This window comes from Anolis sagrei, chromosome Y, assembly GCF_037176765.1.
Source record: "Anolis sagrei isolate rAnoSag1 chromosome Y, rAnoSag1.mat, whole genome shotgun sequence".
Taxonomy (NCBI): Eukaryota; Metazoa; Chordata; class Lepidosauria; order Squamata; family Dactyloidae; genus Anolis; species Anolis sagrei.
This window is the reverse complement of record NC_090035.1, coordinates 14,490,222-14,512,741: the sequence shown is the minus strand read 5'-3', so window position 1 is coordinate 14,512,741 and position 22,520 is coordinate 14,490,222. Positions and strand designations below refer to the sequence as shown.

The 22,520-nt window shown below is 50.4% G+C and overlaps 1 protein-coding gene across 3 annotated transcripts; it reads right to left on the bottom strand.

Annotated features, from left to right (window-relative positions):
• Positions 1-6,379: 6,379 nt before the first annotated feature.
• On the bottom strand, positions 6,380-20,802 carry LOC132782058 (sarcalumenin). 3 transcript variants are annotated; one of them, XM_067461520.1, is made up of 8 exons: positions 20,572-20,802; positions 14,099-15,250; positions 12,565-12,666; positions 10,527-10,622; positions 9,547-9,582; positions 8,807-8,923; positions 7,881-8,114; positions 6,380-7,278 (listed from the first exon to the last, which is right to left on the bottom strand). In XM_067461520.1, the coding sequence occupies exons 1-8, from the start codon at positions 20,639-20,641 to the stop codon at positions 6,467-6,469; spliced, it is 2,619 nt and encodes an 872-aa protein (XP_067317621.1). In that variant the 5' UTR covers positions 20,642-20,802; the 3' UTR covers positions 6,380-6,466. The 3 variants fall into 3 exon arrangements, with proteins under 3 accessions (XP_067317621.1, XP_067317622.1, XP_067317623.1); XM_067461521.1 differs by lacking the exon at positions 9,547-9,582; XM_067461522.1 differs by lacking the exons at positions 9,547-9,582; positions 14,099-15,250 and having other exon boundaries at positions 20,572-20,796.
• Positions 20,803-22,520: the final 1,718 nt, after the last annotated feature.

The window sequence follows — 22,520 nt, the reverse complement described above, 5'->3', positions numbered from 1 at the left end:
AAATGAGAGAGATCTACCTCCCGGAAGGGAAAATCACACCTGGAAGACCTCGCAACCTCTGAGGATACTTGCCATAGATGCAGGCGAAATGTCAGGAGAGAATGCCTCTAGAACAAGGGTCCTCAAACGAAGCCCCAGGGGCCAGATACAGCCCTCCAAAGTCATTTACCCAGCCCTCACTCAGGGTCAAGTTTGAAACGACTTGAAAGCACACAACAACAACAACAATCTTATCTCATCAGCCAAAAGCAGGCCCACACTTCCCAGTGAAGTACTAATAAGTTTATATATGTTTAAATTGTTCTTCATTTTAATTACTGTATTGGTTTTTTTCCCCCGAAAATAAGACACACCCATAAAATAAGCCATAGCAGGATTTCTAAGCATTTGCCCAGTATAAACCATGCCCCAAAAATAAGACATAGTGATACAAGCTAAGGCATAGAGGGAGATATAGAAAGTGAAAAGTATGAACTTTCCAAAGCGGTGGTGAAGGTAAGTCCGGGCCTCCCTCTAACTTCTTGCCTCCTCCTCTTCCTTTTTCTCCTCCTTCTGTTCTTTCTTCCCTTCGGAAAAATAAATATGGCAGTGTCTTATTTTCATGGAAACGCAGTATATGGCTGAAGTTACACTTTTAAAAAAAGTCCCTATCCCAACTTACAAACAAATTCAACTTAAGAACAAGCCTACAGAACCTCTGTTGTTCGTAACTTGGAGACTGCCTGTATTTCAGCTTCTTGGACCTCAAGGACAGAACGTCCCGAAGCCCCCAATGCCTCAAAACATTGGTTGTTTATCAGTGGCAAAGAGGACTCCCTATGGAGGGGGTCCCAAAAACGAGGCCCTTTGGCAGGATACGGCCTGACAAGGCCCTTAACCTGGCCTCCGCCCTAATTAACTTGACTCACTCATCAGCCAGATCAGATCCACACTTCACATTGAAACATTGGTAAGTTTATGTTAAAATTGCTCTTCATTTTAAATATTGTGTTGTTCTTTCATGTTTGTTTTCACTATGAATAAGACATGTGCAATGTGCATAGGAATTTGTTAATGTTTCTCTCAAACTATAGTCTGCCCCCCCCCCCAACAGTCTCAAGGACCACAAACCAGCTTAAAAGTTTGGAAACCCCTCCCTCAGAGCGTTGGTTGTTCATGAGTGTCAAAGAGGACTTTCAGTGGGCTTCACTTTAGAAAGGAACGTGGCTGGCAGACATAATGTCAAAGGAGAGGTGCTGTTGATCTGATCTAGGATAACCATATCTGTGTCCTTACAGTCCCCGTTCATGCCGTAACTCTCACAATGCTTGTTGTCAAAGGCTTGCTTATAAGCTGGTGGCCAGCCAGCAATGCCAAATACTTCTATTCTCCTTGGTTTTCATTTTAGACTCAGCAATTGCTGACTGATGCCACCTTTTGCTCTCAGATCCCAGTGCCATATGGTATAAATACCTGGCAACTGTTAATAGCTGTCCCTGGGCCCTGTTATCACTCATTAATTGCCGCTCTCAAGAGGAACCCTCATTCCGTGGGGAAGACAACAGGTTGCCTTATGAAGTCAAGGAGCAATTAAGTGCCTGCCGTTTTTTTTTCTGTTTCTCTCTGTCTCCATCATCGCCTGCCTGCCTGCCTGCCTGCCTGCACTTATCACTGTTGCCTTGGTGTGTTTGGCCTCGCGTTGCGTTCTGTCGTCTCTTCCGGCTCCGGCTTCCCATCCTTGGCTCCCACACAAAGTCCTTGGTGGTTGGCACACAGCGTTCCACTTCTCCCCTCTTTTCCCCACATCCCAGCTGTCACTCTCTCCAGCCAATCCTATGCAGATGGGGAATCCACACGCTTCACAATCCATAGGATCATGATGCCAGGAGCCCACCTTTCAGACATGTTGATCCATTAGGTCTTTCTCCTGTTCAGTGATTTCAGCTCTGCAAGAACCGCAGGTTCAGAGGCTTAGTGTACCTAGCTCCAAATGACTGAATAAGACACGGATGGGTTGAAGGCAAAGAACAAATGTGTTAATTCAACTTGGCCAGAGTGGACATCAGCAGTCTGCACTCCACAGACGGAAGCAAGCGCAATTGCAAACATACAGGGTTATTTATAGCACTTTGACAGCTATTCTGGGGGGGGGGGGGGGGATTTTGTCGCTCTGGTCACTGATTGGGCCAGACTGGAGCCAGTCAGGGTCCACTCATTGATTGGTGCAGACACACTGTCATTGCTATCGATTGGATTACAGGTTGTGGTGGTAAATTTCATAAACTGTCATTGCTTGGTTTGAAGTCTGGTGGTTGTTTTTCGGTCTACCCATGGAAAGGGTGCAGATGGAATGGAATACGGACTGGGTTGGTGTCTGTCCAAAATAGGACAATGGGTTTTGGCTAGCCAAAGAATTAGTTTGAGTGGTGTTGGAACAGCCGCAGTGGAGACCTCAGGAAAGGGTCTGATCTGGCAATGGGGATCGGGAAGTGTTCCCAGGGATAGAGTTAGATAAAATCTCGGGAAAGCCCTTTGGCTTTGTTTAAGCCTATTATGTGACAATCAAGATATTGTGAGGGGATTATGTCTTTACCTGGAGTAAGTGGTGGGCGATTCCCTGCTTGTGCAAACTTTAGCGAGTTCATTTGGAAGTTGCCTGAAACTGGGGGAAAGGTCATTGCGGACTTAATTTCTGGGTATCCATGGAACCGCAGGTTTTGCGGTCCATTTCGGGGTTCTGGTTTTTGAGAAAAATCCCATATGCTGGTGATGCAAACTTTGGGGTTTCTTCTCAGAACAAAGGGGAAAACAACCCTCACGCCACTTACTGAATTCGTTTGCGACAACTTGACTTCTTAAGCGTTGGCAGCAAGAGAGAATCAGTGCTGAGACCGAGCTAATAACTCACCAAGCACAAAGGAAGTGGGGAATCTCAGTATCTCCCTGATGTGGTCTCGCCACTTCCTGGCCACTGCTTGCACATGCAGCCTGAATGGCTTCCTCCCTGTTTCCCCACTGCAGACAGAGGGGGAACTCCTTCATTAATCTCAGCATCATTAGAACCTCAGCCCATGAAGTGCAGCACACAGCTTCAGAGAAATAGATGTGGGTACTGCAATATCCACCCTCATCAAAGTTATTACAGTGGTACACTGTAATAACTTTTAAAAGACGTTGCTGGGTGCCTCCAGTACTTCCCCGATCCCAGCCCTCCCAGTGTTCAATTGTCCGGAATGCTGTGAGACAGCCCATGCGAGAACATTGTGGAGGCCCACCCAAAACCATTCTTCCCCACTTTATGTACCCCACATTCCTCCTTTCCAGTTTTAAGGGATCTACTCATTGACAGAAGCAAAGCACCAAAGTATATGATTGGAAAATATCAGAATTTATTAGAATGGCTGATGTACATGGTCTCTCCAAATACAGATGATTACTGTGAACCGCTATACTGGAAACATATTACAGCTATGTAATATCCTTTAAATGTATCTGTCCAAAATCCTGTTCAAAAGAAGCACACAACAGTGGAAGAAGGTTTTTTAGTTAATCTAACCATACAGAGAGCTACACAAGCTCCTCCTGAGAAGATCAGCAAGCATATTCCCAAGATGGAGGAGAGCCAGGATAAGGACACTAGGAGCCAGCTGTCCTGGCAATTCCTTGGTTTGTGCCTGTTTGGAAAAACAACCACAGCCAGATACTCGAGGGCAAAGATGTCCCCCAAAAAGACTACCTTTTGGTGCTGGAATCACCACTGTTTCTGAGAGGCTCAGGATGGCTATGATGAGAATGCAAAGCACACATTACTTAAGTCTGAAGGGGAGAAGGAGAGCCAGTGTGTGAGCCCCTGCTTAGCCACGGAAGCCCTTCTTGGGAAAGTCGCTTCCTCTCGGCCTTAGGGGAAGCAAAATCCTGCCAAGAACACTCCATGATTGGTTTGTCTTGGGGTTGACGTAAATTGGGAAGGGCTTGAAGACACACAACAAAGTGGACAAGACCAAGACCTGCGGGCCCTAGAGTGATAAGGGAGTCTTCAGGCACTCAAGATACTTCTATTTGGTGCTTGTTAAAGCTTTGATCACAAGCCAGACGCATCTTCTCAGCAGCTGAGATGAGTTCTACCATTTACATAAGAAGATCTGCATAGATTTGGGCTGCTGGTTCTTACTATTTCTCAGCACCCGTCTTCATAGCAGGCGATGAAAAACCCGCCCCTGCGGATTTTTATGCAACATGGCCCTTGCCACCAGCATGTCACTTTAGGCTGGCACTTCAAGCTGAGCATGCTGCTAAGAGAGCGCATTGCAGAACGTGACCTGGTCTGACTGCACACGATTTCCAAGACATTTATTCACAAGAGGGAAGGTGGCAAGGAAGATGCAAGAACATGAGGAGACACGAGGGAAGGAAAAAGACAAGGATATTAAAGAATGAACAGGAGAAATGGAGGGCACTAACTGGGCTGTTGTTCCTCAGATGACAACCCAGAGTTCCTTTGAGGAGTGAGCAGTAACAGCAGTTCTTTCTGCTCCATCAGTTGTGGGGATAAAGATGTAGAACTATTGACAAGGACAGAGAGTCTAATTTGGAGAAAACACTGCAGGGTGGGAAGCAGCTGGTAAGAGGAGATCAATAGCAGGAAGATAATGTACAAGAGAAGAATGGAAGAGGAGGGGAGTAGGCAGTGACTTTGGATCGGTCGAATACTTCTCTTTTCACTGGCTCATACCTATAGTCTTCTGGGTGCCAGTTCCCATGACGCTTCTTTGCCGGCTTAGCTGTCCCCATTCCTTAGTGCTCCAAGCCCAAATCCCTCTCACCACCATTTATTTCCATCCTGAAATCTGTCCACCTAACAGAGCCCAGTTCCAACACTCTTCTCCCTCCTGGCACTCTGTATCCCATGGTGCCCTGCAGGGAGCAGCTCACACTTTTCCTCCGTATCCTGGAATAGACTTCAAGACAAGAATCTTTTAAATCCAACTCTATCATGAGGTTTGATTTGGTGGGTTCCATAGCAACCTCTTTCCTCTAGCTGTGATGTAGTGCTGAGCTGCTTTTCACGGATTCGCCTGATCCTGTCTCCCAAACTTTACCTTTTGTGGGTGGTGGTGGGAGCAAACCAGCCACCAGTGAAGGCACCTACTTTCTCTTTGCCTTTCCATCATCACGTCTGTCTTTCTCTTTTGTTTATCTACACTTCACTTAGGCATTCTTGAATTTGGGTAAGCAAGGAGCATAAGCATCCTATATCAAGACCTCCTCCAGAGTAGCTGAATGCCATACTCCTTGGAGGTTACCTTCTCAGGCATAAAGCATTCCCTTGTGGGGCAAGGCTTTGTGGCGTAAGGCTTACTATTTGCCACTCGCTGCCTTTTAGGCCCCTCTTGTCTCCACTTGAAGGCTAACACTTCTTTAGCAAGAGGATCTGTCTCCTTTGTCCTTCAAAAGGAGGGACCTCTGTCCAAAAGCAAGAAATAGCCATTGAAGATGAACACTAAGCAAGATGCTGGGATATGGGGAGACATTTCAACTGTGAAGCAATAACAGACATGTTGTGGGTAGAGACAACCCATATTTTAAGCCACAGTGAGCAGGTGGAAGAAAAGCAGCAGCAGCAACAATATCAGCAGGAGATGCTAAGAGGCAGGAGGCAATGCTGGGGCTCAGGTACCAGCAAGCACAGGACAGAATGCCACCAAACACATCAAGCACTAGCAATGGAAATGGTCATACCAGCACACTCCACACAAAAACAGCCTCTACTTCAGACAGGACTCTCAAAGGGCCAAGCTTCAGAAGCCACCCTCTGGGATAGCCACCTAGGAGCCCATCCATGCTGGGGGATATCTCTCTCTTTATTTTTTAGCCAGGGAGGGAGGGAATGCCTTGAATTCAGCTTATGGAAAAGGCAGAACTCAGATAGGAAAGCTCAGATGGGGACTCGCTGCCCATGAAGAGCAGGTGCTGGGAAGCTGTGAGGCCCAAAAGGAAAAGGGTGGAGAGAAATGTGATGAATTCTGTGGTCCTCAATCCCATGTCAAAGATTCTGTAAGAACATTGTATATGTTTACTGATGGAGGCAGTGTTTGCTCATGCCTCTCCAGATGGGAAGAGCTGGCCTCTGTAGCCCTTTCTCCACACTCCCTCCTGCATGGGAGCTTAGGGCTGCTCTCAAGGGCAGCTGGCTCTAAGACACATACCTCTCTTTGATCTACTGCTTAGTTCATGGTCTCCTCCTCCTCCTCAAAATGATAAAGATTAGATAAGAACAGTCAGGTATTCACAGTGTTTTATTCTCTCCTCTGAGCCCACCTAGCTTCCCTGCTGATGACGTCAGGGACTCCAAGTCCTCATGGTACATTAGCTCTTGCCACATGTCATGTGGCAGTTGAAGGGTTTGCAGACCTTGGCTTCTTGGACAGATAAGACATAAGCTCATTCACCAACAAGAATGGGGGAGTGGTTGACACTGGGCAGCCTGTTAATGTTTCTTGTAGCGGTTCTTGGGGGCTTCGCCACAGCCTGTTGTGTCACAGGAGAGGACACTGGGCTTCTTCCCCAGGCCAATGCTACCCAGGAGGTCTGGAAGCTCATGGGTGATGGCCTTCTCAATCTTCTCCAGGAAACACCCTCCCATGTAGGAGCACTGCTGGGCCAGGAGCTTGAAAGTGTTGATGGGATTGATCCCAAAGAAGTCCTTGTATGCCTCACGGTTGGGGAGGTCAAACTTGCTGACATTGGTCTTCGCCAGGATGGACTTGAAGATGTAGAACTTGTCTGGATCCTCCACAATGTCCTTGAACACCAGCTCCCCATCACTGAAGAAGGTCATTTTATCCCTATATGTTTGCAAGTAGCGGTCGACGAGGAGCGCATGGATGCGAACCCGGATGGCATGCTGGCGGATGAAGGCGATCTTGTTCTCCAGCCTGTTCTCAATCACTTGGTTCAAATCCTCCAGGAGGGAGATCTCCTCTTTCAGGAAAAGCTCTCTGTGGGTGTCAGGGTGGTAGTCCAGGGGCCAGAAGGAGCTGACATAGACCCGGGGAGGCTCTGTGACATTGATCAGCGGGGCCAGACTCCAGAACAGGGCTCCGTAAACACGCATGAGCTCCTGTGTGGCCAGGCTGTCTGCCTTGTTCAGGATGATCCGGATCTGAGATTCCCGTCCCTTCAGCTGGCGGAAGAGCATCTCCAGCTCAAGGCCCACATCTAGCTTGGTGGGGTCAAAGACCACAAAGATGAGGTCAGCTCTGTCGATGAACCATTGGCAGACATCATTGAACGGGTAGCCTATATGAGTGAGAGAACAAGAGAAAGATAGAGAAGGTTAGGCTTACAAGAGGCCAAGAGACTCCTGGCATCTGGAACATGATCATGGCTTGCCCACCCAGCGCATCACTGGAGACTCATACTTCTGGATCCCTATGGCCATAATCTGGCTAGGAATTGTTTACAGCCTGGGCCAAGTATTTATTTTTATTTATTTATTTATTTATTTGCTGCATTTGTTGACCGCCGTTCTCAGCCCTAGGGCGACTCACGGCGGTGTACAACATATAAAAGACAATTTACAATAAAGCCATAACGAAAAAACCAACATATCACTAATACACAGTCATATAATTACACTAAAATAATCCGCTCCGTCTTATCGTATATGTCAAGACCCAGTATAAAATATAAGTAGTTCTGGTTCACTTATCCTGAAATGAGAAGCATTTCTTTCTGTGTTAGTTAAATATCCTTTAAAAAAGGTGAAAGGTGCCAAGGAAGGCACCAAATAGGACGTTTCATAACTGGAGAATAGTTAGAAGAGATAGTGTTCCTGCTCCTTCCCCTGAGCCCAATGGCTAACAAAGAGTCCTCTTTGAAAAAGAGGGGCATAGCATTACCTCTTTCCTGCTGCTTCCGGTTCTCGATGATGCCTGGGGTATCCACAAAGGTAACCCTCTCCAAAAGCTTATGAGGGACCTCAATCCCAATCAGCTTCTCCAGAAAGTTCTGGCCAAACTTTTCAAGAGGCGAGAAGGAGCGGGCGCTGTCTGCTGCCATCACAATTCCTTCGATGGTCTTGAGCTTGGGACCATGCATGATGACGGTGAACTCTGAGGTGGTGGGCTCCGCCCCTTTCCAGGAAAGAGGCAAGAAGAGAGACACGAGAGGGGAAAAGAAGAGATTGACTATCACAATATTTACTAGGACTTTTGCTCTTATGTGTTGGGCTTGGCAGAATCATCTCAGAGAGAGGCCTGCCTTTCCATAGAAACTTCAACTCAGAAGTTCCCTGCTGGGCTCAGGATGAGTATCAAAGGGAGAAGATGCCCAGGAGGCAGAGGAGGGGAAGAAGGAAAGGTCATTCTTCCCAGTATTAATTGGCTTCACTCAGGGAAGCTGGGAGAGCTCCATTTTGGGTGATCACAGTGGCTCTGGCAACCAGGAACCCACTGGCAGGAGGAGGCGGACCCAGTGAGGAGTCTGCTGGGCTTCCTTAGGGAGTGAGAAAGGGGCTTTCTGAGCCCCTTCTCTCTACCTTCAGATGGACCTCCAAATATAAGCATCCTTTCTATTCATGCATCAGTTTCCTGCACATCTAGTACCAGGGCCAGTGAAGAATGCTCTGCTCTTCTCCATTACTCTTTATCTGGGAAAAGGGTTTGGTGGCCGCAATGCCCTTTGCTGCACCTCACTTTGGCTCCAGCTTTGGAGGTTTGAACAGCTTCTCTCCTGGGGGTCCCACCTTCACAAAATGGGCAGCAAGGCCAGACATCCTGGCCAGGACCAGGGAGAAAGGCACAGGAAGACTCCCCCTCCCTGCTACCTGTATACAGCTGATAGGGAGTATCATCCAGGCCCAGGAGGTAGTTGATCATGGTGGATTTGCCAACACTCCATGGTCCCAGGAACAGCACCATCGGCTTGGAAGTAATCTCTCCATCTGCGAGCAGAAACAAAAAGCAACAAGGCCATGGCACAATGGAAGCATCTGTGTCATGGATTTCCCTGAAACATCTTCAGTCAGTCCCTGAATGTCCCCCAGGATCACAGAGGCGCCTCTGAGCTGGTCTGGCCAGCTGATGCCTTCTTCTCTCAAAGAGTCAACACAAACCAGGAGGAAGGCTTCACGATTCAAAAGTTGGAGATGGGAACAAGAAATGCATCCTGTCGGAGAAGAATCAAGAAGGGCCTTGCACATAGGGGGGATACTGTCGTCAAAGAGTGTTACTAAAAGGTTGAGCAGCAGCATTCTGGGATCTTCAGTCAGTCTCCTTGCAAACCGTGAAAGGGTGAATGTGTAATGCCGTACTCTGTCACACACTCAAGGAAGGAAACTGTTATTTCTGAAGGCAGCAGTGATACTGTTGGAGCTGGAGTCCCAGCGGTGCCCAGGGGACCCAATGGGGAAACCCCAGTAAGCCCAACCCCTTTAGAAAATCATCTCAAGGGCTGTCTGGAGAGGCTCATGTGATGGGGAAGCCTCCTCCCAGGACCCCAATCCAAGGCAACCGGCTACCTGGGCAGAGGGTCATAGGCATGCAAGTGTCAGGTAGCCATACCCACCTGTGGCTGAGGAGCCCAAGGTGCGTCCAGGGTAAGCTGTTAGGCAGGAGAGGAGGAGGGGCCAGAGGGAGAGAAAAAGCATCGTGAGTAGGAAAGGGCATTTGGGGAAAAGGCGCTTGGTTAGGGGTCAGACAAGAAGGAAGTGGTATTCTGCCCTCTACAAATAAAGAGGCAGAACCAATGGATGCAGATTCCAATTCATCCCCAGAGACTGGGAATCATAAACGATCCATCCACCACCACAAAGGACTCATGCATCGGAGACAGGCATACTTTCCACAGGGATTACCATGCAAATCCCATCCCAATTTTGTTGGGAAGACTAGAGCTAAAACCTTCTGCAAGATGGTCCCACCCCAGAACAAACACTGGGAAAAGTGGAAATGTTGTCTGTGAACTCCACTGGTTTGACTGCCAATAGCTCATTTGGGGGAGAAGTAACCAATGCTGTGGCCAAAGAAAGGCTGCTAAGGTTGCCAGGCCCCTTTGAGAAGGAAAACACCCCAAATATGGCCACAATATGCGCCTCCTGCCTCCCCTCCACAAGAGGAAGAAATTGCACCATTGCTATCCTGGCAGGTATAACAAAAGTAAACACGAACAACGTGGAAGACCTAGTCCAACCAGCACTGAGGAGACCCCCCCCCCCCCACACACACACACCCTTTCTCTTCCATTTACATCATGTGCCTTTGTCTCCAAAATGCTACCACCCATGTACAAAAGGAAGGCAAACCCCAAAGTTTACAGAAGAACCATTAGAAATATTTGGGGAAGAGAAACCTGTAAAGCAAGAGCAACAGCAAATGGGCCCATTGGGCCCAGCATTTCATTGCAGGACCAGTTGAGAGTTCCTCCATCTGCTTTCTCCAATGTTTGACCCCCATCCCTGTTGCACTGCACCTCTCTGCAAGACAGAATGGGAAGTTCGGCAATGGGGGGGGGGGGGGAGGGTTGCTCAGTGCCCCTGCCTGCCTTACCCGTGATCTCATGCTGCCGCAGTTCATTGTACTTGTAAGACTGCTCCAGGGGCTTGATGGATGTGTGGTAGATCTTCCGGAGCCGCTGCAGGGTGGCTGCAATGGGGAAGCAGAGCAGGAGAGACTAGTCAAAAGCCGGATAGGACTCTCTCCCTTGCACCCAGGCCGGAACAAGAAAGATTCACTACCGATGCACTACACAGCCTAAAAAAGCTCTGAAATTCTTTCAAGAGTTTAATTAAAATTCAGCGTGCCCTTCTTGGGAAAAAGAAGTCTGCCTAGAAAAGCAACCCACGCCCAATCACTTCCAGTCTATGGGAAGGTGTTCTGAGGAACGCTGTTCTCAGTGAGGTGGGACCCCTCTGCGGCCCCTGAGAAACCTCCATTCAACCCCCCCCCCCCTCTTTCCTTCCCTCCTTAGACCTACACTGGCTCCATCCCTGTTCTGAATTCAGCTCCTGAAGCTTCTTTCAAAGCTCAGCTCTTTCTCTATATAGCAACCCGTCTGTCAGTTCCAGCTTCTCATGCAAGGACATGAAAGAAGCCTCACGCAGGATGGTAAAACATCTGGGCATCTCCTAAGTATTGTCCTTGCAGACAGTCAATTCTCTCACACCAGAAGTGACCTGCAATTTCTGAAGTCGCTCCTGATACAAAAAAACCCACCATAGCTCACAGATGCAACATAATGGCAATGGAAAGGCTCAAGTGAAGCAATATGTACATTTTAAAAAGAAAGCACAAGAGAATGCCTGGAATGTCACTTTTGTGGGATTCGGCTAGGTAGAAGGATGTGAGGAGGGATACAAGGATGAAAGAAGGGATGGAGGAGGGAAAGAAGGGATAGAAGGAAGAAGGGAAGGCATTGAAATGAAGAAGGGAAGGGGGAATGAAAGAAGGGAAGCAAGGATGACAGAAGGGTTGGAAGAGGGAAAGAAGAAATAGGAAAGGAGAAGGGAGGGAAAGGGGAGGAAGAGATGGAAGGGGGAAAGAATGGTATGAAAAGGGAAAGAAGAGGAAAACAGATAAAGAAAGAATGGAAGTGAGAAAGAAGGGAAGGAAGAGAGAAAGAAGGTAAAAGAAGGGAATGGAAAAAGGGAAGAAAGGTGGAAAGAAAGGAGGGAAAGGAGAAATAAGGTGGAAAATATGGGATGGAAGGAGAGAAGGAGGGAAGAAAATGAGAAAGAACAGAGTGAAAGGGAAAGGGAGAGAAGAAAAAAGGGGAGGAAAGGGGAAGAAGAAAAGAAAGGAAATAAATGAGGAGATTTCTCTCTCGAGGAGATGAAGCCAATGGCTCCCCTTCCTTCTACTGCCAGGCCAGCCATCCTCCCCCCCCCCCCCTCTCAGCAAAAGGTGAGCAAGATAATGGCAGAACTTTTTCTCAAAAGGGCATTTTGGCTCCTCCCAAAGCGGAGAATGGGGAATTCATCACTTGACAGAATTGGCCTTTTTGCCCATCTCTATTCAGATAATTCACAAAAATGGTCACTTGCCAACCAGCTTAGAAAGCGTCTAAAAAGACAACCCTTAAAAAACTTGAAAAACGCCAAGATCTCTCTACCCTACATTTGAAGCCTACGTCATGTGATGAACACAGTAGGTTGCCATTTGTTAAGTGGGTGGCTCAGTAGAATTTAATGCACGTGATGAAGTGGTGCATAGGGATGGGAAAGGGCCTGCCATGTCTCTGCGTCTGGGGCCCTGGGAAGAGGCCAGTCTCGCTGAGGCTAGAGCTCCATCTAGAGCCAGAGGATCCCCAGATGCTTGCCAGGTCACACTGTGCAAGTGGCCATCCATCTGGTGTTCAGCAACTGCTCTTTGGGGCATGGTGCACTTTGGGTTCTTGCAGCTGATGGCAAATGGTGGTTTTGGAGAAGGACGTTAGGAGTTCTCAGTCAGGGAGATGTAGCACCTGGCCAGTCTCCAAATCCCCGGACTCCACAGGTGCACAGCCTCCAAAGTGGATTCATAGAGCTTGGTGGTGGTGCTGCCTTCATCCCAAATTCACCCCACAGCCAGGGATCCCTCCTACTGTTACCTGAGTAGTCGTCCGCGGGTTTCTCCTCCTTGAGCTTCAGGGTGCTCTCAATGTGAGAACGGTCCCGCTTAGCTGACTCTGCCACGGCCTCCTCCGCCTCCTCTGTAGAGAGAGAGTAAAAGACCACCATTCAGCACATCCAGAAGCCTGTATGGACCTCCATATCCATCTGCCTGTGGCCATCGCTGCAGGGAGCAGTGTGGGGCCCTGGCTCCCACACCATGTTGGTGGCATGGCTCACCCAGCACTAACATGCCTTGCCCCACAAGGATTTCTGTGCTGCCCAGCGCAGCCATGTGCCTGCCAAGGGGCCATCCCAAAAGTAGGTGCACCCAATCCTGTGCCAGATGCCTAAAAACCAAATACACATTTTCATCAATACAGTTTTGATGTCTTCAAAGTAGGGCTCTCAAAGTGGGCCATGATGCCTGCTTTGGGGCAACAGTTTCCTACTCCAAATCCCCTTTCTCCCCTCTCCTCCGCTGCCCTGCCCCAAGAATGTGGGGAAACTCTTTAATGTCCTGAGTCTGGCAAAGAGCATTGGGTGCTGCCATCCATGGCCTGAGGAGAGGAGTCCAGACAATAGCCCTTGGAAGGGAGGGGGAGCGGGCAGCTGAGGCCCACAGAGAGGCCTTTCCCCGTGCCCCAAAATAACCACCAGCCACAGGGCTCCCGTTACAGCCTGGCATCCCCAGCTGCACATTCATTGGCTAGAGGAGTGTGAGCAAAGGCCACTCCAGCCTCGCTTCCTCCACTTTCATGTGCGCGCGCACACACACACACACATCTCGTGGCAGGTGACCCTGTAATCACTGGCATGGAATCTGGGCTATGCCATCATTGGCATTATGGGCAACCCTCTCCCTCCCACCCCTGCCAGTCCTGCCAGATACTAGTGGCCTCTGGAGGACAGCAAGGGCTCATTTTTCAGGATCTCAATGGGAAAAGCTCAAACATTTCTTCCCTGTAGCAGGCAGAGAGAGAGAGAGACTTAAAAAGTCAATAGTTTTAGGTCGTGTGGAGAGGATTTGTATCACTAATTCACACCATGATCTTGGCTTTTGCGTTCTTTCCTACATTATTTGTTTACCAGACCCATTTAGCAGAAGCTACACTGCAATTGGTCTTAGCACCTTTTATGATTCTTGAAGCCTCTGGCACCTTTTGGGGATTGAGGCTTGGCACACTTTTCCTCAGGAAAGGAAGTGACCAACTCCGGCCAGCAACACTCAAAGGGCTGCAGTGGGCAAAGGCTGTGCAGATTGTGCCTCTGAGAGAAGCCTTGACCAGAACAGCATGAGACACATTGTCCTCGCTTCTCAGTGACACCACTACTCAAGGGATGCAATGCCTCTAAATCTCATCTACCTCCATTCTTGGCCAGGGTGGGGGGGGGGGTGGCTTTGGGCAGAAGCTTCCCTCCCTCCCCACCCCTTTGGATGGGTCCCACAAGGTTTATGACAAGGGAGACATGTGGTGGTGGGGGGTGGAACCAGAGGTTTTTGTGTGTCAGGATACAAAGAAGAGCCAGGACCTCTTGGTGCCGGGGGGTCACTGTGGTCTGTAGGGCCACCGTCCGCAGCTGGAGAAGTCTGGGCATGATGTCCAGAGGGCACCTCCTCATCTGTAGCCCCATTGCTGGAAGACCCAGATGCTCCTGCTGCCCCACTGGGCGTCCCCTCTTGGTCCCGGGAGACAGAGAGTGGTGGGGCAGATCTGTTGGTGGCCTCCTCCACCTCTTGTTCTCCTGTGCCTTCCGTTAGAACTGACTGCTCTTCTTTCTCATTAGCATCCTCCTCAGGGGACCTTTCCTCTTCAGCTTCAGGGGTAACGTCACCCTCCTCCTCCTCCTCTTCCTCCTCATCTTCTCCTTCCTCTGCCTGGGAAGTGTCTGCTTCCTCTACAGAGACATCCTCGGCTGCGTCTGCCACCCCTTCCTCTCCACCCTCTTCGTCTTCATCTTCTTCCTCAGATGACACCTCATCTTCTTCTTTAGAGCCCTCTTCTTCTTTAGAGCCCTCTTCATCCTCAGGGTTGGCGTCTGGCACATTTGCCCCCTTGGCTTCCTCCTCCTCCTCCTCCTCCTCCTCCTCATCTGGAGAGCCAGGGTCCCCCTCCTTGCCCTCACTGTCTTCCTTGTGTCCCTCCTGGCCCTCTGTCTCCTGGGAGTCCTCTTCTGTGGGCCTGGGGTCACTCAGAGGCTTTCTCTCCTCTGCAGCTCCTGAGAGGTCATCCTCTGAAGCCTGGGACACCTCTCTGCTTTGGCCTGGCACGGCCCCTTGTCCGTCGGTTGCTGACGGTCCCTGCTTCTCCTGGGCCTCCCCTTCATCTGAGGCCACCTCTTCTGGGGGCAGGCCGTGAGCCTCCTCCTCTTCCCCATGCCCAGCTCTTGTAGGGGTGCCTTCGCCTTCCAAGCCGCTGGCAGGGGCCTCCGTGTCACCCTGGGCCTGGGGGGATCTTTTGCCCTCCTCCTCTTCCGGGCTTTCTGGGTGGAGAGGGGCCCCTGCTCCGGGGGGCATGGGGGCAGCGGCGGCCATTCCACCCCCACCGCCGGCAGCATCTCCAGAGTCTAGCAGTTCTGCCTCCTCCCGTGCCAGGCTTGGGTCTCCAGGTAACCAGGCGCTCGCCTCGGGAAAGTGGGCCGCCGCATCTTCTGTGCCGGCATCCAGGGCAGAGACTTGCCGTTCTAAATGGTCAGAACACGATCAGTCAGTTTGGCTGCTCCTCAAAACACAGCCTCTCTGTGCCTGTGGGGAAGCAGAGCCAGGCTCTTCTGCTATGGAGGCGACGTTGAGGCTCGAGACCCCGCCTGAGCCCCGGGCAAAAGACCCCAACCACGGAGCCAGGCCTTTCTCTCCTGCCACTGTCAATGCTCCTGGGCCCAAGTGGGCTGGGTGCAGGGGGTCTCTCTTGGGAGCAAAGGCCTCCTTCCTGGCCCTGGACTCTCTGGGCAGCAAGAGCACAAAGGAAGGGGCAATCAGGGCAGGAGAGTGGGGAGCGGGAAAGAGTAGCACCTCATGCAGGGACATCCCCTCCCTAGTCCATTAACCTCCATCCCTGTCAGTGGCTGAACTTGGCCTCTAAACAACTCCTCCTGGCCATTGATCTGGTTCCCCAGGACTGGCTAAAAGGAAAGCAATGGGACCAAATGATGCCAAATAACAGTGTCTTATTGAGTGCAGAAGCAAACAAAGGAAACCTTTGTGTACATTAGACCCCTTCTTTCCTCCCATATCGATGAGAATCCTGCCACAGAGGGACATCCATTGCCATTTTCACATCTCTCTCCTGCCTCAAACTGCCAAGCACATGCCAAAAAAAATTAAAAATCAGTCTCCAATGCAAAGGAAACCTTTTGGTTTTACTAGACAGCAATCTTTGGCTTCTAAGTTGATCAGGTCTCCCCAACCCGTCTGCCCCTTCTCCTTGCAGCTCCTTTAAAAGGGGTCCTGGGTGAACCGACCCCTGCCTGAAAATGGAGGGCACTCTGGCAGAGGAATGTGGCCAATGGTAGCCCTTTTTCCTTGCCATTGGTCACCTTTCCTGGAAAACAGGAGCTCCGTCCAAAGAACCAGATCCAGCAATGGTTTTGGTGGGGGGTCTGTGCTCCCCCCCCTCATCAAATTGTCCCTGATCCTCAGCCACATTCCAGAGCGGCTAGTGACAGGGTTTGGTCAGCAGCCCAAGAGGGAAGGGGCCATTGCCCTCCCCCTTGAGGTCCCCCTCTGTCAACCACCCTTCCCCTCGCCTGCCAACAGATGACAGCCAAATGAGGCCTTGGAGACAAAGCTGCCCCACAAGAGACAGGGGAACAGCTGCAGCTCAGAGACATAATCCTGCCCCTCCACCCATGGTTGCCTACACAAAGGCCAGACCCTCCCCCAAATGCCAGTTGGTCATAGCTTTCCCTTTACAAGCAGGGCTATCTGGACTGGAAGCATGGCTATCCAGGTGAAAGAGTCCTGGGCCAGGGTGGGGGAGGGAGGGGCACGCATGGCCCACCTGGTCCTGGCCGCTGAATGAAGGAAAAGGGAGGCAGGATGACATTGGGCTAGAACTACAGGGACTAGGATTTCCGTCTCCATTCCGTCATAGAAGCCCATCCTGAGGAGATCCCACTCTCTCAGCTTCAGAGGACGGGATGGACACCCTTTTCTCCACTCCACCAGCAATGGAAATCCTTTCCGGTGCTGTCCACGAAGGCCTCCTATCAGGCTCCCTTGGTCCCTCCTTGCTCTCAATCAAGGGCCCTTCCTCTAACTAAATCGGGCTCCGAATTGTGCTGACCTGCAGATGGCAAGAGGGTGAGCGCCGGGCAGCAAAATAGGCTGAAGGTTACGGGCTTAGCACCCGCTGCCTCCGCCTCCCCCTTGGGCTAAAAATACCTCCCGCAGCAACTGGGCTGGTGGAGGGGGGGGCACTGGGAGGCAAGGAAAATGCCCATTCCCAGGGCACCCACTGGCCTCACCCCACCCAAGCACCCACTATAAGGATGCTTATAGGGAGAGAAGCAGACTTCCTTTTGGAGCAGGTTATTTCATTCTCTGGCCATCCCAACAGCATTCATTCACAAGTGGCACATGAAATGTGAAGACACAGGTGAACTCCCATGTGCAAAAAGACCAAAATGCCCCCTTGTGGTGCTCTCTGGAACTCCAAAGAGGGGGGGAGCTTGTGGAAGATGTGGGGGGTTCCTAAGTTCTTGTGGGTTTTTTCGGGCTATATGGCCATGTTCTAGAGGCATTTCTCCTGACGTTTCGCCTGCATCTATGGCAAGCATCCTCAGAGGTAAGGTCTGTTGGAACTGGGAAAAGGGTTTATATATCTGTGGAATGACCAGGGTGAGACAAAGGACTTTTGTCAGTTGGGCTAGGTGTGAATATTTCAACTGACCACCTTGATTAGCATACAATGGCCTGACTGTGCCTGGAGCAAACTCTTCTTGAAAGGTAATTAGATGTCCCTGCCTGTTTCCTCTCTGCTGTTTTTGCTGTTGCAATTTTAGAATTGTTTAATACTGGTAGCCAGATCTTGTTCATTTTCATGGTTTCCTCCTTTCTGTTGAAATTGTCCACATGTTTGTGTATTTCAGTGGCTTCTCTGTGTAGTCTGACATGGTGGTTGTGAGAGTGGTCCAGCATTTTTGTGTTCTCAAATAAAATGCCGTGTCCAGGTTGGTTCATCAGGTGCTCTGCTATGGCTGATTTCTCTGGCTGAAGTAGTATGATTCTGTGATCTTGATTATTGTCTCCACGTTCATTACAATGCCTTCAGGTAAAACCTTCAACCTTTAATAAAGGCAAAGGTTTTCCCCTGACATTAAATCTAGTTGTGACCAACTGTAGGGAGTGGTGCTCATTTCAATTTTTAAGCTGAAGAGGTCATGTGGTTGGCATGACTGCATGGAGCGCTGTTACCTTCTTGCCAATGCAGTACCTATTGATCTACTCACATTTAAATGTTTTCAAACTGCTAGGTTGGCATAAGCTGGGGCTGACAGCAGGAAGCTCACCCCACTCCTCGGATTTGAACTGCTGGCATTTTGGTTAGCAAGTTCAGCAGCTCAACGGTTTAACCCACTGTGCCACCGGGGGGTCCTTTAATACGTGCCTTTATACGTTGGAACTTGACCTTCCAACCTGTCTTATTGAGATAACCTTTCTCATTTTCTCTGCCAAGGGCTGGGCCCCTGCCTCTGGCCACCCAGTGCATCTCAGGGGGCAAACCTTATAGAGGGGAGGCCAGGAAGGGAGGCCCTCGCAGAGCCTCCGTGGCTGGACCGGCTGACAAGGGAAACTTTCTGGCTCCAGGCCGAAAATAGTCCAGCTCTGTGCTGCTGCTCTGGCTCGTCCCTCCCTTTGAGGAGGGGCTCCATAGCTGGGGGAGGCCCTGCTGGGTGCTCAAATACAGGGGTGGGTGTCCTTCCTGGGCATCTGAGGCCTCCCAAGAACTTCCCACCTAGACTTCCTCTGAGGAGCTGCAGCTGCAAGAGCAAGCGGCCTGCGACCAGGAGGGATGACGTTCAGAACCACAGTCCATGGGTTCCCCTTTCCCCCCAACTCCCAGGTCCTCCTTTTCAGGATCAAAGAAACTGCCTCCCGTAGAAGCTTTCTTGGCATTTTTTTTTGCAACTCTTAAAACAGAGGAGACTCCCAAAGCCAACCAGAGGAGAACAGATCAGAGCAAATGGGGGTACACAAACCCCTTCTCAGCAAAGACCCAGAAGCACCAGGCCACCCTCCACCTGAGCCCTTCCTCTACCTTTCCTGCATACTTTCCCCTCCAGAGCTGCTCTCTGGCCAGACCCAAGGGATCCCATTTCTCACCCCATTTCCATCCAAGGTGGGGCCCACCTTGGCAGCACTTGCCTTCACTTTTCCAAAGGGAAGAGCCACAATCCCCTGGAGTAGTGGTTCCCAACCTGTGCTTCATGGACCACCAGTGGTTCCCAAGAACAAAAATATGGCCCAGTCTGCATGTTCACCATTACTACATTGTTGCTTCGAAACCATGCGGCAACAAGAGCGACTGGTCTTGTGAAACCCTCTTATAGTGCCGAGGAAATGGTGGTGTTGGGAGGGGAGAGGCTGACTACCCACAAAAGATTACTACTACCACATCAGTTCTAGATTATTAAATATGACTTTCTGTGGGTGAGCAGATGGCGACTACTGGATCAGAAACTAGAGCTGATGTGGTTTATCCAATGCAATGTTCCGGATCAGCACCCCAAATAACCAAACCAAATCTAAACTTGACCAAAAACGGATATATAACCCTTTTAATACTAATGCTGGAGTGGTCCCTGGTCAAAAAAAAGATTGGGAACCACTGCCCTGGAGCAGTGGGAAGAAATAATAGAGGCCCCCCTGGATGAGAGTCTGTGCTACCAAAATGCAATACCTCTGTGTGAAGCAAAAAAACCCAAACTGAGGGAGGGGGGCACACCAAGGGGCTTTGCTGATGGGGATCAAGGGGAGGAAGGTGCCATGAAGGACACACAAAAAGAAACAATCCGCGGAAAGTGAGGTCTGTCAGTGTCTGCTTCCACTGCTGCCTTGGCAAGGCCCAGGGCTTCCTCGCCTGTGGACTCGGGAGGAGGGCCACCGAGAAGAGGAGGGAATTTCTGCCACTGTCCTTTACCTCTGGCCTTGGTCACTGGGCACCAGGCCAAAACCTGGAAGGGCTATGCCTTTTGGAAGGTGGCTCCATCCTCTCATAAGCCTGGCCTGGGCCCTCTGCTTTGAGAACAGTCAACCCCAAGCAGAGTGGTGTCTGAAGGGGCGCTGGATGTCTTGGGGCAAATGCAGTGTGCCAGGGGCACCGAAAGTGGCCCCAACATTGGTCACTGGAAGGGCCACTGTGTTGACTCTTGCTTTTGTTCTGGCCATGATAAAGGATGGCCTTAAAAGGAGGAAACCCGGAGGCCGCACGAGGGGAGGGGGCCAGGAGGTAGCAGCTGAGCTTGATGGCAAGTGCCTGGGCAGCGGGGAGGGAGGGGAGCTGGCTGGGGGTCCAGTTACAGGCCAGTTTCCATACTTAGTCACCAGAGGCAGCAGCTGGGAGCGGAGCAGTGGAGGGACCGAATTAACTCAAGGGCAGCCAAGGGGAGGGAGGGAGGCCAGGGACAGAGGCTCCTTTTTTCTCAAAGGAAGGCATTGAAGAGAGGGGATCCTGGCCAGGGGTCAGGGCGGAGGAAGCGGGCATGGGGCCCATCACTCACATGGCCTCAGATGCCTCACCTGCACAGAGCTGTGTTCAAGGGATGCCTGGACTCTGCCCCTTCCCTCTCAACGTCCCATGGCTGGCATCAATGACACTTTGGTGTGGGTGGGGGGCTACATCCCTTCCTCTGGCAGCCTTGGACCCTTTCACACCAGCTGTAACGGTGGCCAGGGACCCAGGGTGCATTGGGTGGTCCAGCTACAGCGAAGCCACCGAGGTAGAGAGTGGGCACCAAAGATCAGGGTCCTGGGGAGAAAGTGGTATCTGCGTTTGGGGTCCTACCTGCGGAAGCAAGGATGAGGAGGAAGAGTGGGGCCACACAGCAGCAGCAGAAGAGCCCAAGTCCCCTCATGGTGTCAGGCAGGCCTTGCTTCTGGGCTCCTAATGCTGTCCAGAGGGGAAGCGCAAGGCAAGCGGCAGGGACCTGCGGATGGACGGACGGAGGGAGAGAGAGACGGTGCTGTCCTGGTGCCGGACTGGATGAGGCCCCTCCTCCTGGTCCCTTCCTCTCTGCCCCCCTCCCTCCCTCCCTCTCCGCATTCAAGAGTGTCAGATGGCGGCCCAGGCAGGCTAAGTAGAGGCAGACCCACTGCAAGGCAGGCAGCTGGAAGAAGAAGGGGCTGGCAACTGCACTGCAAAGAGAAGAAGGGATGGGGAATTCCTAAAGGCCCGTCTGGCCCTGGAAGCTAAGTGAGACCAGCCCTGGTCAGCACCTTCATGGGAGACCCCTGACTCCAGCCCTCATCCTCCTTGGCACACTTCTATGCTCCTCTCCAAGAAGTGGCTGGCATCCATAGAGAGCAGGTCCACCAAGTGGACTGAGCCCAAAATGCCAACTAGATTATGACTATTATCACCTTCCAGTTGTCTTTCTGAAAAAGGAGAACTCAAAGCAGCTTACAACACTAAAAACAATTTAAAACCTGGGTTGTTGTAGGTTTTTTCGGACTGCATGGCCATGGTCTAGAGGTCCTCTAGACCATGGCCATACAGCCCGAAAAAACCTACAACAACCCAGTGATTCTGGCCATGAAAGCCTTCGACAATACAATTTAAAACCTACAATGTATAAACCTTAAAGTAGAATTAAACATTCATTCAAGTTATCCCCCCATCCACAAGTGTCCATAGCTGTGACCCACACATTGTGCCACTCTCACCTGAATGCACCTTTGGGTCATTGAAATATAAAACTTAAGGGGGGGGGGGGGCAACCGAGCTCAAAGAGGTGCAGGCAGAAGTCCCATAGAAATGGAAGAAGGGGTGGGCTTTGCAGTCACCTCAGTTTCCCCAAAAGTAGTGAAAAACGTGAAATGTCAAGATTGGTCCTTCTGCAGGAGGAGTGCCCCCTGGTGGCTGTTCTGGGAAACAGAGCGACAGAAGGACTTCTGTTAACTATGCCTTATTGCAGTGGTTCTCAACCTTCCTAATGCCGTGATCCCTTAATACAGTCCCTCATGTTGTGGTGGCCCCCAACCATAATATTGTTTTCATTGCTACTTCATAACAGTCATTTTACTACTGTTATAAATCATAATGTAAATATCTGATATGCAGGATGCATTTTCATTCACTGGACCAAACTGGGCACAAATACCCAATACACCCAAATGTGAATGCTAGTGGGGTTGGGGGAGGATTGATTTTGTAATTTGGGAGTTGTAGTTGCTGGGATTTATAGTTCACTTATACTCAAAGAGCATTCTGAACTCCACCAGCAATGGATTTGAACCAAACTTGGCTCCCATGACCAATGGAAAACACTGAAAGGTTTGATGGGCATTGACCTTGAGTTTGGGAGTTGTAGTTCACCTATATCCAGAGAGCATTGTGGACTCATGCCATGGTGGATCTGGACCAAACTTGGCATTAATACTCAATATGCCCAAATGTGAACACTGGTGGAGTCTGGGGAAAATAGATCTTCACATTTGGGAGTTGTAGTTGCTGGGATTTATAGTTCCATTACAATCAAAGAACATTCTGAACTCCACCAACAATAGAATTGGCTCAAACTTCCCACATGGAATCCCCATGACCATCAGAAAATACTGTGTTTTCTTATGGTCTTTGGCGACCCCTCTGACACCCCCTCATGACCCCCTCAGGGGTCCCGACCCCCAAGTTGAGAAACACTGCCTTATTGGATTGTTTTTTATCGCAATGCTTAATTCTTTGTTATGAGCTCACTGTTATTGCTGTTGCTTTAATGTGTATTATTTTGATATGTT

Excerpts from the sequence above, each read along its gene's own strand:
- LOC132782058 (XM_067461520.1), bottom strand. The coding sequence starts at position 20,641 with ATGAGGGGACTTGGGCTCTTCTGCTGCTGCTGTGTGGCCCCACTCTTC. Across the intron at positions 8,924-9,546 it reads CTTGGGCTCCTCAGCCACAG|ATGGAGAGATTACTTCCAAG; the intron begins GTGGGTATGGCT and ends TTCTGCTCGCAG. Across the intron at positions 8,115-8,806 it reads TCCCTATCAGCTGTATACAG|GGGCGGAGCCCACCACCTCA; the intron begins GTAGCAGGGAGG and ends TTTCCTGGAAAG.